At 55.0% G+C, this 18,447-nt stretch overlaps 1 protein-coding gene across 3 annotated transcripts in view; it reads right to left on the bottom strand.

The window, feature by feature from the left end:
- Positions 1–291: 291 nt before the first annotated feature.
- MEF2D (myocyte enhancer factor 2D) overlaps positions 292–18,447 on the bottom strand; it is a 32,920-nt gene continuing 14,764 nt past the window's right edge. The window contains exons 2-12 of one of the 3 annotated variants that reach the window (XM_069480396.1): positions 16,899–17,090; positions 16,091–16,294; positions 14,481–14,618; positions 13,349–13,559; positions 13,072–13,128; positions 11,160–11,350; positions 10,634–10,654; positions 9,248–9,377; positions 5,249–5,483; positions 4,511–4,817; positions 292–4,175 (exon numbers count right to left, since the gene is read on the bottom strand). In XM_069480396.1, the coding sequence (XP_069336497.1) occupies positions 4,164–4,175; positions 4,511–4,817; positions 5,249–5,483; positions 9,248–9,377; positions 10,634–10,654; positions 11,160–11,350; positions 13,072–13,128; positions 13,349–13,559; positions 14,481–14,618; positions 16,091–16,294; positions 16,899–16,952 (1,560 nt within the window). In that variant the 5' untranslated portion in view covers positions 16,953–17,090 and the 3' untranslated portion in view covers positions 292–4,163. The remainder of the gene's footprint in view (positions 4,176–4,510; positions 4,818–5,248; positions 5,484–9,247; positions 9,378–10,633; positions 10,655–11,159; positions 11,351–13,071; positions 13,129–13,348; positions 13,560–14,480; positions 14,619–16,090; positions 16,295–16,898; positions 17,091–18,447) is intronic. The other 2 variants (XM_069480398.1, XM_069480397.1) reach the window with 2 other exon arrangements.

The raw sequence follows: 18,447 nt of genomic DNA, 5'->3' as shown, positions 1-18,447 counted from the left end.
TGCCAGACCTGACCTTCGGTGGTGTTTCTGCTTTTCTTGTGTCCCAGGATCCCTCCTGTGGCTTCTAACTGGACAACCCTTCCTTAGTCCTGGGGCTGCCTCCTCTTGACAGAGCACCTGGAAGAAATTCTCACCTACAAATCCTACCTGAGACACCTGGAAGCACCCTGCCCTGCAGGCTGACCTCCACCTTCCCCGCTAGGGTGAGGTTGGCCTCTCACCCTGGGGGGCCACACCAATCCTTCCTTCCCCTCCTCGGCCGCACCAAAGAAACCAAAACCCAAGCCGAAGTATCAGAAACGTGTATTCTTTTTCTTTTAATAGTAAACCTCTTTACAACAAATATAGTGAAAGAGTTTTCAAACAAAACTCATAAGAATCTCGAGGACTTTGTCTTTTCTTATTGTGTAGAATACTAAGAAAGCATCACCATACAGCACGAAAAGAAATATTGAAAACAAATCAACAGCCACACACTTGGACTCGCCCTGCCCCAGGACCCAGGAGGAGCCCCAGGAGTGTGGGTGATTGTCGGGTTTTGGGGTGGGGCACCTCCACGGCCTGTCCCGCCCCCCTCTTCCTCTTCCTCACTCCCTCCCTCTGCCTGGGACTTGAATAGGGAAGAGGAGAGACTCCAGATTCTCCATGTAACATTCCAGCCCCCCTCCCCCTATACAAATCCCATTCCTACTACCAACTGCTTTAGGGGGCGGGGAGAGGCAGCAGAGGGGAGGACAAGGAGTTCCCAAGCTCCGTGTCTCCTCCCCTCCCTGAAAGCCTAAATTTACCCTCACCCCACCCCAGGGGATTCCAAAGAGTCAGTTAAAAATATATAGAGATATAGATATTTCTAGATACACTTTTACATCATTTTTGTCTCTCCAAACAAATAAATAATCAGCAAGAGAAGGTGCATTACTTCCTTCCTGTCCAAGGTGGGGAGGGTTTAGTAGGGGTCAGGGGTCAGTCTCGCTGCATTGAGTACACTAGTTGGGGGGATGGTGTATTCCGTTGAGGTGGGGGGGTCCTCTTGCCCACTGTCCCTGAAAGCTGTGGGAAACCTGGGGAGGAGAGGGGCATTGGATGACTCCAGTGGTTACTTTGGCAAATGCCCAGTTCTTCAGAGGGAGTGAGTGGGTGGAGGCAAATTTGGCTTGTGAGAGGAAGAAGAAATTAAGTCCCCATTTGAGGTCTGGGTTCCCAGGGACCCATTCATCTGGCCAGCCAGGAGCCCCTACCCTCAAGAGAAACCTTAGGATACTGAATTGCAGAAATGTCACATATTCATTCACGGACCACCTTCTGTCCCTAAGGACAGAGAGGAAAGGACACAGACACATCCACACATGGTAATCAAAAGCCAGGTTTGCCTTACGAGGCAGAGGGCAAAACTGGTGAATATTGCACCGTGAACTGTAGGGGCCCTCACCCCCACCCCATGCTTAATGGTGGCCAAGCCCAGCCTAGAAAGTGGGTAGACTAATAGTGGGAAGAGCCTGAGAAGGGAAGGCCAGTCATTCAACGTTTACTGAGCACCTATCATTCAAACATTGACCCATTCAACACTTATTGAGCGCCTACTGTGTGCCAGGCACTGGGCAAGGCTCTGCACACATGCACCAGACTGCACCCTGGCTTCTTTCAAGCCCCTGATCAAGTCTCATCGGTTCTTGAAACTCCCTCCAGGAACCTGCAGGAGACGTGGGAAGGCTGGACGCTGTGTCCCTGCCTGGTCAGCAGGTCGGGGGTAAGCTGTGAGTAAGAAAGGATCGCTGCTCAGTTGAGGAAAAAGCTTCAGGGAGGAAGAGGAACTTGAGTTTTGCTCTGAAAGCAGGCCTGGGGTGGGGGCAAAGGGCACTCCAGGAATTGTGTGTCATGGTGTGGGGGACTACGAGGACAACTGTGTGGAGGCAAAGGTTCATGGAGGGAGGCCCTGGCAGAGGTAGGCCTGTAGGGAGATGCAAAGAGGGCCAACTGCCAGTCCCCCAACTGCATTTCGACCATGTCAGAACCGAGGGTGAAAGCAGGGAAGGAGGGAGGAAGAGCTGGAAGCCAGGGCTGTGGAGCTGGAACAGCCACCTGCCCCTTTGTAAACTCACATCAGCCACACAACACAGAGATGCCCCTAGAGCTCCAATCACACAGATTCACAAACACACCCAGACAGGCTCAGAGACACACAAAGGTACAGCCATGCAACCGTACGTACATACACACATAAATACAAAGGTACACTCAGACACATCAACATCAGATGCCCTCATGAACACACTCAGTACATGTGTGGTCATGCACGCCCCTCTGCTTCTGGTTCCTTCCCTGCTTGTCAAGTGCTGGAATACTGCAAGAGGCTGGGTCACAGAGACGGGCAAAGACGGTCATCTGCCACAAAACTGGGCCTTGTCTGATTCTACTCTCCAACTGGGAGGAAACCCCAAGGGAGCACTGCACCCCTTGGGCAGAGGAGCTGGGCTTGTGTGAGGAGTGGGGCAGACCCCTGTCTGCCTGCCCATGTCACCCAGGCCAGGCTCCTTGGGGCAGGGTGCATTGGGGAGAGCAGGCTGGGGGTCTGTCCCCTCCAGTTTGATCTCTGATCCAGCCTGAGGCCTCAGGACCCCGAGCTTCGGCTGCCCCTGGGCCCCTTGCCCACTGCCCCTCTGAGGGGGCAGCAGAGAGGGGCAGGCTCGAGGGAGGGGAAAGGGAGCAAAAACAACAGCAGAAGAATCTCGTCTGTACAGTACGGGCCGTTTGAGTCATTATTATTACAATATACTTTGACAAAAATAGAATCTCATTTCATATCAATACAACAACAACAAAAAAAAACAGTTTCCTGGACTGTTACACTGCTAACGTTTTCCAAAGGTCGCTATTTACAATTACAGTAGCCAAGAGGGAAGGTGGGGTGCAGCCTGGAGGTGGTGGGACAAGGAGGTAGCAAGAGACAATGGGGCGCCAAGAGCAGGGGGGTGGGTCGAGGTGCAGAAGGAACTAACTGGAGGGGCTGGGGCGAGGGGCCGAGGAGTTCGGGAGGCGGGCCCTCCATGGACCTCGTCTACAGGGACCTCCCGCCTCCACAAACCATCCCAGTGTCCACTCCTCTGGGTAGTGTGCGTGCAAGGCCCAGGAAGTCCCCTCACCACACTTGCCCTGGTGAAAGGGCTCTCGCCTTTGGGCACCCCAGGGAAGCCCCAGGCCGACTCTTGCCCGGAGCCACCTCACTAAAGTCCCTCTCCCCATTCTCCCTGCACACTGTGGCCAGCCCTGGGCTGGCGTCAATTGAGGGGTGGGGAGCTATTGCACTGTATATGTTAGAGAAAAAGCCGGGGAAGGGAGGGGACCCCAATTTGCCCCTTGCCCAGCCCTTCTGCCCTCCTCAGCCCTCTTCTCATGGCTTTCAGTCTTTCTCTCAATAATGTGCTTCCAAGAGAGGCTCCCACCTCAAACCCCTGCCCCGTCCTCAGATTCCCAGGCAGCCTTCCCAGCCCCAAGCTCGGCCAGCACCCACACACCTTGCGGGTGCAGCACACGCGAGTCGGTGAGAGTGTGTCGCATGTGTGTGCAGGGGCATCTTGGGGCCAGGCTTGGGTATTCTGCCCCACGTGTGTATGGCCTCATGAACAGCCTGGAAGCAGAGGGACTTTTCGGAACCTCTGCCTCACTTTCCCCTTGAAACACAAACCCACCGTCAAGCCAACTTTGGGGTTTCAGTCTATTGTATGGGTTTTTTGTTGTTTGGTAGTCTTTTTGGTTATTTCCCTCTATCTGGGGGAGGGGTGGGAGGGCTCCACATGCAGGGCTCGGCACCTGTCCTTTCCCAAAGGCCTATCGGGCCCCCCACCCCCTTCCTGCAGCATATGTGTACAACGTGCAAAGTGTCCCCCCTTCCCGCAAAAAAGAGAGCCCTCCCAGCCAATGAAAATGGTGGGAGGTGTAGAAAGAGGGGATGAGAGCATCCCCCTCTCCAAAGCGAGAATTCAAATTAAAAAAAATATAATAATAATAATAATATAATAATAATTATACACAAATGTAACTGTCAACAGGACACGGAGCACAAGAAAGGAAGAGGGGGTCGAGCGGGAGGAGCCCAGGACAGGGGGGTGGGCGGTGAGATTGTCAACTCTTCATCAGGGAGGCTGGGAGTAGGGGAGTGGGAATCGTCACTTTAATGTCTGTGAAGAGAGGAGATGGAGAAGGGGGTGTGAGGGGGTGGCCCAGACTGTGGGCATGCACCCCCCACTCCCCTCTCCCCATAGGGCCGGGATGCCAGTGGCAGGGCCAGCTGTGGGGGGAGGAGGTCATCGAGCAGAAGGACTGATGCTGGAGGGAGGGAGGAAATGGGCCTTCGGCGGGGGTGAAGGGGTGTCAGTGATGCCCCCAAAGGGCTGGTAGAAGGGCTAGCCGGCCATAAGGCCTCTCAGGTGGGAGATAAAACAGGTTGGGGGCACACGGGGCAGTCCCTGGGTGTAGCAGACACTGGCGGACAGGAGGGGTGATGCTACAGTACCCAGGTATCGAGCCGCATCCTCTTCACAGCTGAGCCCTCAGCCTCAGGCTCTGGGGCCGGGCGCAGCAAGCCCAGTGTTGGCCCGAAGTCCCCCCGTCCGTCATCCCGGTCCCCCGTCTCATAGGATCCCCCGGCTGGGCTGCTGAGACCATCGCCAGGCTCAGGGCGGGCAGCCGGGAACACAGCTGGAGGGGGTGGCGCAGGGCTGCGCTCACGGCTTGGGGACACCGGTTCTGACTTGATGCTGATGTGGGGGTGGGTGGTGACTGTGAGAGCGGCACCCACGTGGGGCAGGGGACTGCCCGGGCTGGAAGAGGGCAATGGGGATGGGTGACAGAGACAGAGAGTAAGAGAGAACAGAGGGTGAGAATGGGGGAGGGCAGGGGTGTGGGAAAGAGGCCAGAAGAGAGAGGGTTGAATGAAGGGAAGAGAAGGGATATGAAAAATATTAGTTCTCTTTCTATCCCACGTCATCTTCCACAGCCCAGGGCCCCCCACCTCCATCCCCACCTCCACCCTGGGGCTGGTTGGGGGAAGGGGTCAGAGTGAGTCTCCCAGGCCTGCAGAGGGGACCCCAGGGCTGCCACTATCCCTCTATAGGCTGTGCACCGCGCGGCTTCTCGTGATGTCCACTGGTGACAGATGGCCCTGAAGGGAACCCTCAAAAGGACCCCCCTCTATCTGCTCCTCATCTCTCCCTTCCCAAACCTTCACGTGGAAAGTCTCCCAAGGACTCACATGAGGTTGCTAAGAGACACGGGGACCAGGTGGGACTGCTGCTGAGGTGGCTGCTGCGGCTGCTGAGGCTGCTGTGGCTGTGGCTGCTGTGGCTGCGGCTGTGGCTGCGGAGGCTGTGTCTGCTGCGGCTGCTGGGGCTGCGGCTGCTGCCAGGCGGTGACGTTGCCTAGCGACAGCCCCCCAGGTGAACTGAAGGCTGGTAAGGAGGAGAGCTCTGCACTGGTCAACTGGTAATCTGCACGGGAGGAAAGGTGAGGTGACCCTGGAGCGGGACAGAGCACCGCAGCCCCCAGGGCTCCCACGGGGGAGCCGCCTCCCGGAGGACCACGGCGAAGAGAGGACAGGTGGCGGTTAATGCCAGATGGGAAGAATTCAAGAAAACCACAAAAATTCCGTGGAGAGAGACATACACAGGGAGGACACCGTGTGCAGACTGCAGTTGTGCTGCCACAAGCCAGGGAACTCCCAGGAGCCAGGAGAGAAGCCCGGAACAGACCCTTCCCTGGCGCCTACAGAGAGCGCGGCTGCTGCTCGCATCCGTGAATAAGGCACTCAAAGTTAAAGAAACGCAGGCCATGATAACCATGAGGTGCTGTTTTATACCAGGATGAAAAGAGATGTTTTTTAAAAACAGTGTTGAACTTTTTTTTCTAAATCATGTGTAGGTATCACTTTTATAATGGCAGTTTTAAAAAAAGAGAAAGAAGGGGGAAAGGTAAGCGGGGAAGGTCTGATACATGCCTAGCTGCCACCTCTTCACCTGGGTGAGGTGGTGGGCGCCATGGCGAGTGCTTCGTGCACGGGGCCTCAGAAGCCAGTCACCGCAGCTGCTGTCCCACCTCTCGCACCGCCCCCAGTCCCCTGCAGACACATACGCTACCGTAGTGGCAGGGTTCGAGCTGCTGTGCCCACAACACACGGAAACCCAGAGGATGCATGTTTGCCACCCGGGCCTCTCAGCCCGGGGGCGGAGGGGCTGCCACTCAGGGAGCGCCACTGGCCAAGGTTCTGGCACATCTCCCCGGAGTGGGGTGGAGAGGTTGCTCATTACTTTCCAAAATGTCTACCTTAACGAAGAGACTGTGATGTCTGCACAGCCACAGAATAAACAGAACCATGAAACGTTTCACACCTTACACAGCACTGTCATGTTTCATGTTGCATCCTGTTTGGGATAGTCTAGAAAATGTCCTGCCTGAGGGCCATAGGGAGACTGCACTGTGACAGTGGAAGGGAGGGCGTGCTGTGATGGTGCACCCCCATCACCCCAACACGTTGCCACTATGCTATTGCTCAGGGAGTCGTTTGCTCTGGCCCTCCGATTTTCTGTAGGGAAGATAGTATTATCTCTGCAATACAGCAATAAGGTTAAAGGCACGAGCTATGAGGTCACACTTCTAGGCTACCTCCACTTAGGCTGTGTGACCTTGGGCAAGTTACTTACTCCCTGCCTATAAACTGGAGGTAATAATCCTACTACATCACGCAGCTGTTGTGAAGACTGAGCAAGTTAATACACAAAGCATATAAAACAATGTCTGGTTCATAGTAAATATTCAGAAGATTTACCTATTATTCTTCACAAATGAGGCAACTGCAGCCTCATCTGAGGAACATGCTCTGGGTCATGGAGAAAGCCAGTGGCCGAGCTGAGACAAGACCCCTTTGTTTCCTTTATTTTCTTTCAATCTCACTCTAGAGGTGGTCCCTGCTTGCTTCTGGTCTGCTAACATTGGCTAGGAGTTTTGAAATGCTTACATTTAAAAAGCAGAGCAAGGGCAGAAACAGGCCCCAGGATCAATTATTTCCAACACGTGCTTTACAAACCAGGAAGCCAAGGCCAGAACAGTGCGGTGCCTTGCTCAGGGTCCCACAGCGAGTGAAGGGTAGACACAGCTCCCAGTCCTGCACTGTCCCACCAGACTCCAGCCCTATCTACAAGGAGGCCTGGCTCTCTATGGCCAGGAGGAACACGGCCCCCATGCCACTTGGCAGTCCACCTGGTCTGCTCCCAGAGCCACCACAGCCAGACCTCTGCAGCCAGTGTCAACAAGGGGCCAGCGCCCTTACACAAGGCATTAACATAGCCAGATCACCCTCAGCCGGAACTTGAACTGGGGCCAAGGACTATAAGCAGTGAACAACTAAATAGCAATGTTTTCACTGGGGTTTTGTTTATACACCTAGGGTCACCTGAAAGCACCTGTTGTTTAAACTGAGATCTGCTCAGCTGTTCCTGCAGCAAGAGGAACAGGAGCCCTTGGTTTCTGAGAGGATGTGAGAAATCCCACATACTTACCAGCAGGGCTTCCAGGGCTGGCCCAAGGGCAGAAACTGCTTTCACACCAGAGTGACAAATAGAGTCTATAAGTCTAGCCTTGCTGAGCCCCTGTCCCAGGTTCACTGACACCAACTAACTTCTCTCCTGTTTCACAAAGACCGTGACCCAAGAAGATGGCAGAAAACCACCGCTGTGGGATTCCCAAATAAACAACAGCTCTTGAAAAGTGGTATGGAAAGTGGTCTGAGCTGCCCTCCGCTAACCGTCCCAGCTCCCACGCCGCCCTGCCCAGGGAGCCAGATCTCCCAGTGGGGCCCCAGAGCCTCAGTGGCAGGGCTGGAAGAGCCCCATAGACCCCCTGTCCGCCCAGTCGTCTCACAGACGGAGACTGGCCCACAGGGTGTGGCTCCAGAAGCAGTCCTCTCTGAAGCAGTGAGGACTTAACCACCTGGGAGTGGGTACACGTGCACCAGACAAGGGGCTTACAGATACCTGGGCAGTAATATCTACACACGGACGCACATGCCAAAGTCTGGCTCGTCAACAGGAGGTGGTTCCTTCAGCTCTCTTGCCTACCATGAGAGGCTCTCCTATGCATGGGGCTGGGCTCTGGATTTTTACACATGGCAGGAGGTGGGATTCTGTGGGTATTTGTGCTGGTGTCTCATACCCAGCATGGTTTAACTCCAGGGTGGGGATTTGGGAAAGAGGGAGAAGTGTGACTCTTCTGGTCTAGTCTGATGTCACAGAAACAGCCCTAATGTGAGTCATTCACCTGTGAGAGAACTGGGGGAAGGCAGAGGTTGCTTCTGCTGGAAATAGCCCAGGTTTCCAGCCACCTCAATGCTCTGTAACAAGGTGACAAGGCAATTCCCCAGTCTTTCCTGACACAGCAGCTTGGACAGCAGACAAGGATGGCTGAGAGTGTCACAGGCTGCTCCTGGGCAGATGTGAGTGAGTGACACTGTCCTGGGGACCCAAGACAGCCTGGGCACTGGGTGTCCTGTCTGAATTCTTCTACCCAGAGACCTCTACCATGTCCTTAAGTGGCTCTTCACCATCAAATCCCCCCAACCCTCATCTGTCCTCCTCCTTCCTTCCCCCCATCATTCTACTGCCAAGCCAGAATCAGAGGGAGGGACCCCTTTCCTCCCCCTCCCCCTGCCCTGGAGCCCCTGAGTGGCTTTCCTAGGAAGCTGGCAAGTTGACCCTGACCATGCTTCCTCTGTGGCCTCTTCAGCTTCCCTCTCTCTTCTCTCCCTCATCCCTTCTCCTCCAGAAAGTCTTTCTGGACTGACCGTGTCCCCTCACCACTCCTCGAACCTGAATCATTTGCTCAGCCCGCCTCTGTCCTATCTCCTCCTCAGCCTGGAGGCTTCCTGAGGACAGGGCCTCCCCTCTCCATTAGGTCCTTTCTTAAAAATAAAAGATGCCCAGTTAAATCTGAAATTTCAGATGAGTAATTTTTTGGTATATGCATATCCCAAAGACATATTATACTAAAGAATAATGCATCATTTTATCTGAAATTCAAATCTAACTGGGTATTCTATGTTTTTATTTGCTAACTCTGGCAACCATTATTAGGTGGTGGCTCCCCCCAGTCAGGCCTTCCTCAGATTGGGGCCTGCCTGGGGGATATTTCTAACGTTCCCTCTCCGGTCACTTCTCTGTCCAAGCCCAAGTGCACACCACGTACACGTCACACGAATACTCACCTGTGTTGTAGGCAGTGGGCATGGAAGAGAAGGGGAGGCCCTGGCTGAGTAAACTCGGCGTTGCCACAGAAACCACTGGGGTGGTAAGCGAGTGGGTAGACTGGGAGACCCCAAGGCGCTGGGCATTATTCTGCAAGAGAAAAGCTGTCTGTCAGGAGGCGGCTGGTGGGTGGGCAGCCTTGTGCCCTCCATTCCAAGGCTGAGATGGGGTCCCTGAATCCCAACACCAAGGTCGGGCATTTTAGCACAGAGGCCCATGTAGGTACACAAACACACATTGGTGCATTACAGAAACGCCAAGTCCATGGAGAGAAACATGCACACACAGATTCATTCACACCTACACACATGCAAAGAGGAAGGCACAGGTGCTGGCCCTGTGGCCCCAACACCAACACGGGCCCAGTCTCCCGGGGCAGAGTGAGAGAAGGGAGACACCGTTCTTCGCCTGGCTCGTCCCTCCGGAGTCTACTCTCCATCCGTCACGCCGCAGCACACGCCCCGGGAGAGGCGTGCTGGCATCTGTGAGGGGAATGTGGAGCCTGGCGTGGCGTGTGCCTGCGCGTATGCACACACGTGTGTGGGGCTGTCAGCTCCATCTGCCGCTGAGTCACTTGTTTATTCCAACTCCACGCTGGGGCCGAAACTGCCGCCGTGTTGGCCGCCAAAGCCTGCCTGCCTTTTCCAGCCTCTCTGGCCTCCCATCAGGGAGTTGGGGAGGGAGGAGCCCCCGCCCCACTCCTGGCTGAGGGTGAGTATGTAAGTATGAGAGAGAGAGGAAAAAAGAGAGTGGCTGTGTGTGCCTTTGATGTGCCCGTGAGACGGGCTGAGTGTAGGGGGGAGCACAGGAGACAGAGGGGAGGCAGGGAAGTACCCCCTAAGAAGGACAACTCCGGCCTTGGCTTGGCCCTCAGCTTTCCCCGAAAAACCAACGTTACTGTCCAGCTGGCACCCCTCCTAAGTAGGTCCCTGACCTGGGTTCCAAGAACACTATGTGGGCCTAAGTGGAGTCAGAACACTAGTGGGATCCAACCCCCTGGTCCAAGGGCCTAATCCAGGCAGCAGGGTTGGGACCCCGAGGCCTGGGGCTGGGCCACTCCCCCTTGCACATATACATACACACGGAGAAAGGTGTGTCCAAATGAATGTAACATCACATAAAGACATCCATGTACACACAGGTACAGACACATGCATCTCTAACCTCTCACCTGTGCCCCATTCGCCTCTGTGTCCTGCTTGGCACTGAACACAGCTCCTGGCAAACAACCAAATAAACCAACAACGCACAGTACACACACAGGCAAGAGAACAAGGGCACACTCATACTTCATGCCGGTGGACCGCAGGGCAAAGCCACAGCAAACGTTTCACAGCCTCACTTACCAGATCTAAATGGTCCTCAGTCTGAGAGCAGAAATAAAACCAAGGGGACGTTCAGTCTCTGGCCTCTGCCCTCCCCCACACCTCTATCCCCACAGCCATTCCATCCACCTCTCTGTGTAAGAGCAGGATGGCTCTCCCCAGCCTATAGGGCCAGAGCTCTTCACTGTCCTGACTGATTTCCAGAAGATGCTACATCCCAATCTCCACCAGTTAGGAAATCCTTACAAGCTAATCCCCATCCCTCCTACTATAATGGCAAATCCTTCCTACTATCCTCCCCATCACAGAAGCTTCTCTCCCACCTCATATCCCTTTTTTACTGCCCTTAGGCTGGTATTTTCTGGGTACCAATCTCTTAAAAGGCCCTCTGGGAAGAAAGAGCTGAGGAAAAGCCACGCTTCCGTATCTCTCTTGGGAAGTCCTAACTGCTAGCTGACCTTCACCTCACCTGCTAGAAGTCTGCTCCTTCTCCGCTCCGCACTCTCCCATTCCCCAGCCCCTGCCCGTGGTGCCGGCACCCACTTACCAAGTGATGCATTAACCCCTTTCCTCCCTGGGAAGTGATGACTCGCAGGTCAGGCTTGCGGCTGGGGGCGCCAAGCTGGGTGCTGTGGGTGGGTGGGGGCGGAGACTTGGCAGGGATGACTTTGTTTAGGCTGTTGCCATTGGCCACAGGGAGGAGGCCAGGGGAAGCCCGAGCACTGACATAGCCATTCCCTGGAGAAGTGACAAGATGAGGGTAAAAGGAAAACCATGGGCCTACCCCTCAGTCCTGTTAACTTCCCCATACCAATACTCCTGTCACCCAGAACCTCTCAAAGCCATGCTTAGGCTTGGTGTGGATGCTGAGCTTTCCAAAAACTTCATGTCTTGGGAATAAGGGGAAGAGAACACTCCTCACTCCTGAATCACTGGGTTTATTTCCCTGCCTCCAAGCTACATGCGACGGGGCTGGGTGGTGGGACTCCGAGGTCAGTGGGAAGAACTGGAAAGCAACCACTGCCTCTGGGCCCCACAATGGCCAAGAGGTTCTTCTGCAGCCCAACCTCTTCCTGCCTTTTCTCTTCTTTGGTCTCCACAGGTAGCAAGTCTACCACTTTCAGATCCCACCATCTGCCCCAGACAGGACCCACAATGACCAGGATGGGGAAGGGGTGGCAGCCTGGAATCTGGGCCTCAGTGAGAAGCCTGGTCACCAGGACAAATCACCAACCACTCGGCCTGCTCCCTTTGCCATGAGCTGGGGATCAGCACATGACAAGTTGCCTGCAGCTTGGAGGAAACAAGCCATTCACTGGTGGCGATGGTGTTGTTGGTACACAGCCACCACCATAATTAGACTGGTAATAACAAGCATAATAACTATCTTTTACATTTGCTCACCACTCCACGATCTACATGGGCCGTTCACACACGGATTATCTCATTTAATCTTCACATTAACCCTGCCAGATGGACAGGACATGTATCATTAGCCCCGTTTACAGAAGAAGAAACTAGAGCCTGGTTGGCAGAGGTGCAATGACCTGCCTAGGGCCACACAGCTGGCTAGAGGCCAAGCTAGGGCTCTCGCCTGCTTTCTACATGCAGAACTCAAGGGCCGCTACTGTTTCCTTAAGGTGTGCAAGCATTTCTCTGGCCCTCTCCTTGGAGAGGGAGGGGTATTCACCCATTCCTTCAATTTCCCCACATCAGGACACAGTTACTGCCAGGGAAGTTATTATACAGTGCCTGAGGCTGAGCTGAGGATTCTAGGTCTAAGGATATGGGGGTGACCACAGTCGTAAATGCCACCTTGCTCTGTCCCCTAAGAGCACGCTGTTGCCCTGGAAGTGTGTGCCTGCCTCCATCCCAATTCCCAGATCATTCTGGGAATGGCAGGAATGTCAGGGTGACGTCAATGGTGACATTCGAAGTCATAGTCACCCAGCCGGACAACAGCACAGGGCAGGAGGGGCTGTCAGCTGCCAGTGAGGGTGGGGCAGGAGGAGCAGCCTTTCTTCTGTGGCTTAGGTATGTGAGCTCACAAGTGCACATCTAATGCCTGGGTATTTCTGCAAGAGTGAGAATGCATGTATGTGTGAGAATGGATGTGTGAGTCTGTGCCTATTGTTTGTCTAGGCAATGCCAGGCATTCTCATCCTCCAGATCCCACCCAGATGCCCCTATACAACTGGAAAAACTTGGATCTTCATCTCCAACTAGAAATGTTGGCTGATTCTCACAGTTTGCCCAGAATTCCCTGAGCCTACATCTCTGCTGATCATTCACATCAAGCACTGCTACAGATAGCAAAATCCACTGGTTTAAAAATCTCTGCCTCTTTATCCAGTTCAGGCCCTGGTATTTTACTCTCCTCTAATCTAGGTCCTTCTTGGTCCTTGGGCCCCTGAGCGGGCAGACCTCCCTGCCCCCGTGTCGAGGACGGCTGCACTCACCGACAGGGCTGGGGCAGGCTCCATTAGCACTGTTCAGGTCTCCCCCCAGCATGGCCCCTGGAAGAGAAACAGAATCATGACAGTTGACAGACTATACCCCTTCCAGAGCAAGTACTGGGAAATGAACAGGAAGAGGGGACCCCATGAGGAGGAGGAGCCACACAAATGAGGGAACACTGTGGTGGCTGAAGAGAAATACTCGCTGTTGAAAATGGAATCCCAAAGTCCCCATCACACCTCATTGCCACCTCCCCCGCCTACCTACCAGCCCACTTACCCGCACTAGCTGGCCGCTGGGGCAGGCCGGGAGACACACTATTCCTCTGTAGTGCTGGCTGCTGGGGGGACAGGAGCCGCGGGTCCGTGAGGGATGATGTCACCAGGGAGGGGGTGACCAGGGAGCCGCTGGGATTGCTGAACTGCAGTGAGCTCTGATTGGACACGGGCACCGTGACAGGCATGGCAAAGTTGGGGGCCGGGACAGCTGACTAGACAGAAAGATGGAGGGGCAGGGTCAGGCCAGGCCAACCCTTACCCTGAGCCCACTTAGCTTGGGAGGGCAGGCCAGGGTTCTTCTCATTTCTGGGCTGTGCATCCTAGGGCCAGCAGCTCGAGCTCCTTGCCCTGGGCCCTCTTGGAGTCCTGCCTGCCACTCCCAGCAAGGAAAAACTTTGGGATCCAGCTCCGGCCCGGAGAATAACAAGGCTCTGCTTACTGCAGACTGGACCAGGGACACCCCCTAGTGGAGGCAGGTTAGTCCTCAGCCAGGCAGGACACACCGGGAGCAGGTTAGAGGCCCTGAGAACAAATCTACATACACAGCTGTTAAAGGCCTGCACCGTGGCTTGGGACATCCGGCCTGCCACAGAGGGCTCACTGCTTTCCCCTCAACAATGCTGAGTGCCTTTGGCTGGGGCACGAGGGCATCTGGACAAAGAGCACACTCTATTTTCCTGACCTCTAAGGATCTTACGTCATCTACACACTTCTTGCTGGTGAGGGGGACACTGCAGGCCTCTCTGGGTTATGCTCCATCCAAGATGAGTCTTCACAAGGGTCACAGGTTTATCACGACCAAGGTCAGAGGTTCCTCAGTGGTCACTAACAGCCCCAGCATGGCTCAGAGCAGAACATCCATCAGAGGCAGCCGAGGGCTGGGGCGGGGCGCGAAGCCACACCATGCACCACAGGGAGGCTCTCCTCCATGCGACTACTCACGGCCAGTCTATAACTCTGCATCATTTTATCAAACTCCTCGTCTATCTTTTTATATTTCTCTTCCGTCTGGGGGGTCAGGGCAAACACCTCGTCCACCTCAGGGCTCTCACATTCCCTGTGCTTCTTGTGCAGCGCCTGGGGGGGAAGGGGCCGGAAGGGGGGCCAACAGAGAGAGAGTGAGTGGGGCTCACCCCATAGCGCCGGAAGAGCCCGTCCAGCTCCTCGCTGGCGCGCCGGTACTTGTCCTCCAGCAGGGGGCTCTGTTCCAGCGAGTCCTCCCCGTCGGGCTCTGGGCTGTCGCAGCCGTTGAAGCCCTTCTTCCTCAGGGTCTGTAACCGCACCACTACCATCAGCGGGGTGAGGGTCCTGCCCACCTTCCCCGAGTTCCTTCCGGTCCTTGCCTGAGATCCCCCTACTTTTCCCCGACCTCCTTCCTCAGGGGTCCCAGCATCTCCCCAACCCCCTCCTTTAGTGCCACCTGCCCCTCCCCACTGATGGTGCCTCCCGGGACACTGTGTAAAGATCTGCTTGGTGGGGAAAGCATCAGAATACAGGGATCACGTGGCAGGTGGGCCGAGACCAGGGGTGCACTTTGCATGGAGATATTACTTCCAAGGTGCAGGTAGGAAGGGGGTTCCACAGGGATGGGCTGAGGGGCTGGTACCCTGGGCCGGCCCCTGCCTGACCACCCCGTGGTGAGCGCTGGCCAGAAGGTACCAATCGTTCCCCAGGGGGAGGTAGCTAGGGTGGTTTCCCATCCCAATCCCTGGGCTCTGCTTAGGAGAAACGGGGGACAGAGAGAGAGAGATGGAGACAGAGAGACAGGAAGGAGATGCAGACAAGCAAAGAGGGAATGAGCACCTACTCCGGTGGAGGCATACCTGGTAGGTCTGCAGCAGACCTCAAAGCTGCCCTCTCCATGCTCAAAATACCCTGAAAGATACTCGCTTTGTCTTTAAAATCAATGAAATTTTACATTCTAGTCTAGAGTAAATCTGTTTTCTCTAACATAAAACTAAGAGACTTTCCTCTAAATCTCTGAGTAGGCCTGTGGCTTCCCAGGCACCCTCTTCATCACCACAAGTCCTGTGCTCCCAAGGTGCACGCACCTCAGTGTGAGAAGCAGGAACATTCAATTCACGCAGCACCCTTCAAAGCAGGCACTAGCCCCATTTTGTGGAGAGGGACACCAAGGTGCGGGGAGGCCAAAGGACAAAGCTCCGGGAGGCCAACGCACCTGCCCAAGGCCACATGGCCAGGAAAGGCCAGAGCTGAATTCCAAAGCTCGTGTCCTTCAACAGTTCACAATGTCGGCTCTCTTTGAAACAGAAAATAGAACCACAGGGACCCACAAAGGGACAGAGACAGAGCAGGAGAGATGGAAACAAAGTCGGAGACAAAAAAAGGAGTAGGCAGATGCAGGAGCAGACCAAAAGACGGGAGAAAGGGGGAGAGACAGAGAGAATGAGAGAGAAGACAGAGTAGAGAGAGGTTATGTCATGCCTGACCCAGGTGGAGACAGACTCTTAGAGAGGGGGTGGAGTGGGCCGGGTGGGCTGCTCCCTCCCGGCAGCTAGGCAGCCTGGTGCTGGCCTGTTCACCTATACGGCATGCCCCTCCTTCCTCCTCGGGCCCAGGCTCTGCGTGAGAAGATGTGGGCTTACGTGTGTGTGCACACAGGTGAGGGGCCACAAGGGGCAAGGTACACAGGTGCGTGTGCACAGGCAGGTCTGCAGGTACCTGCTGCATGGGCACATGTACATGTGGATGCAGGGGGTGGTGTCGGGATGTGTGGGCCCACCTCGATGATGTCGGCATTGGTGCGGCTCTCGTGAGGCTCGTTGTACTCCGTGTATTTGAGCAGCACCTTGTCCATGTCGGTGCTGGCGTACTGGAACAGCTTGTTGGAGTGGTTGAAGATGATGAGCGCAATCTCACAGTCGCATAGCACACTCAGCTCATAGGCCTTCTTCATCAGCCCAAACTTCCGCTTGGTGAATGTCACCTGCAGAAAGGCGGGTGGGTAGCCAAGTCTGGCTTAGTCAAGGCTTACCCAGGAGTCCCAGCCTACAGGCAGCCGGGCATAGCCCCAGCCCTCAGGTGCCCCCATTCTCAGGGTGACACAGCCCTTGCTCTCAGGAGTCCCTGGTCTGGGGAAGGAGCAGGCTAGCACTCCTCCACCAACACATGGCTAAGGTACAGCCCAGAGCCAACTCATTGAAGGGAGAGGATTCAGATGGACAGAACTCTACACCTCCGTGCTGGGGGCTATGAAGAGGTCAGTGGAGAAGAGAAGGGCCTCCTAAGGTCAAAAGAGGGGAAGCGTTCATCTGGGGAAAAGGAAGTGCCCAGGCGTGGCCTAAGCCTTGCATGTGGCTCCTGGATAGGGGCACAGTCCCATCTGGTTGCAGCAGCAGATGAGCCTCAGAGTTCTGGGACACAGCATTCCAAAAGTTGCAAGGGGGTGGGGGCTCATCTTCTCCCAACCTTAGCCCTTCCCCTTCTGTAAAAGCTTCTAGAGTCCCCCCTCTTCGAGTACCTAGAAGGAGTGGAGGCAGAGGCCAGCTCCCTGCCCTCGCCCACTCCATGGGACTCTAGGACTTCCTCACCTGTCGGTTCCGCTCATCGGTGATTCGCTGGATCTGAATCTTTTTCCTCCCCATCTTCTCCGGGGGTCCTCAGTGCTAGGGAGGGGAGGGGCTTGCTGGGTTGTGGGTCTCGGCACACCTTACACTGTGCTCATGAACGGTCTGGGATCAGCGCTCAGTTCATGGTCTGCAAAACACCTTCTGCATAGCCTCCTGGAAGAGGAGGATCACAAGAGGACCCTAAGCTTGGGCTTAGGGTCCCCTTGCTCCTTAGTCTTGCTCCTTAGGCACATGGGCCAGGCTCACAGCAACCCTGTGAGAGGCTGGTGGCATCTGAGCCTCACCCTCAAAATGAGGCAATGCTGTCTACCTGAGGCAACAGCATGCCACAGCCAGGCCACACAGGAACTCACACCAGAGCCCAGGACTCTGCCCAGGCTCTTTCCCCACAGTCACTGCTGCTCTCAGGCTCTAGGTCAAACAGAGTACATGGATCTCATGGTTTCTAAGGGTCTGGGTCTTAGAAAACACTTCATGCCCCATTTTTCTCCCCAGGGCCTGCTCGGAGTAGAGACACCTGGGCTTTCTAGCTGCCCTCTGGCCTAGAACCATGGTTCCTGGTGCCAAGATAGGGCGTCTCTGGTGTCCCTGGCTCAAGAACACTAGAGCAGGCCTAGAACAGTGGTCCTCACACTTAACTCATGGAACCCTGGGGCCTGGAGGCCTGTAGCCGGGGCTGGGGCTGCAGAACCCCTACCTCCCTTCACCAGGCCTCCTCCACACTGGTCAGTTTTACTCAGTGGGCTTCGGTCTACAGTTTTTGTTTGAAGAAAGGATTTTGTTGCTTAAAACAAACAAACAAACCACTTCCTTAGACCAGAGGACAGCAAATTTTGGGCCAGATAGTAAGTATTTCAGGCTTTGCAGACCATAAAGTCTCTGTTGTAACTACTTAACTCTGCCATTGTAGCATGAAAGCAGCTGACGGCAACATGTAAACTAATGAGCAAGAGCATGGCTGTGATCCAATAAAACTATATTTACAAAAATGGGCATGGGCCAGATTTCGCCCATGGGTCAGAGTTTGCCGACTCTTACTCTAGAGATATGGGCCAAGTCTAGTCTAAGAGTAGTGCTTCCGAACCTGGCACCTTGAGGCACACAGAGAAAATAAAGGGCCAAATAACATATACTGTTGAGGCCACTGGCAGCCAGGGGGACGCAAGCACCAGGCAGAGAAATCACCATCTCAGTACATCTATAGCCTCCTCACGGCCCACTGGTTGACAGCTCCAATTCCAGAGGCAGGATGGGAAACGGAGCCTTGCACCGCCCAACTCCAGGAGGAACCATGGGACAGGAGGGGACACAGGGATGGTAGCACAGCCAGAGCCAGAAAAGTGCATGCTCTCAGGTGTGGGCAGTGCCCATACAGGCTAGGCAAGCCGCAAAGACTGAAGGGCGGAGGATGGAAGCACAAGATGACCTCAGGGCCCCTCCAACTCTGTTATTCCAGGAATCCTTGCATCAAAAGTAGAACTTTCTGGAAGATGCTGGAGGGCAGTGAGCA

Source organism: Eulemur rufifrons, chromosome 8 (assembly GCF_041146395.1).
Source record: "Eulemur rufifrons isolate Redbay chromosome 8, OSU_ERuf_1, whole genome shotgun sequence".
Lineage (NCBI taxonomy): Eukaryota > Metazoa > Chordata > Mammalia > Primates > Lemuridae > Eulemur > Eulemur rufifrons.
This window is presented reverse-complemented; position numbering and strand designations above follow the sequence as displayed.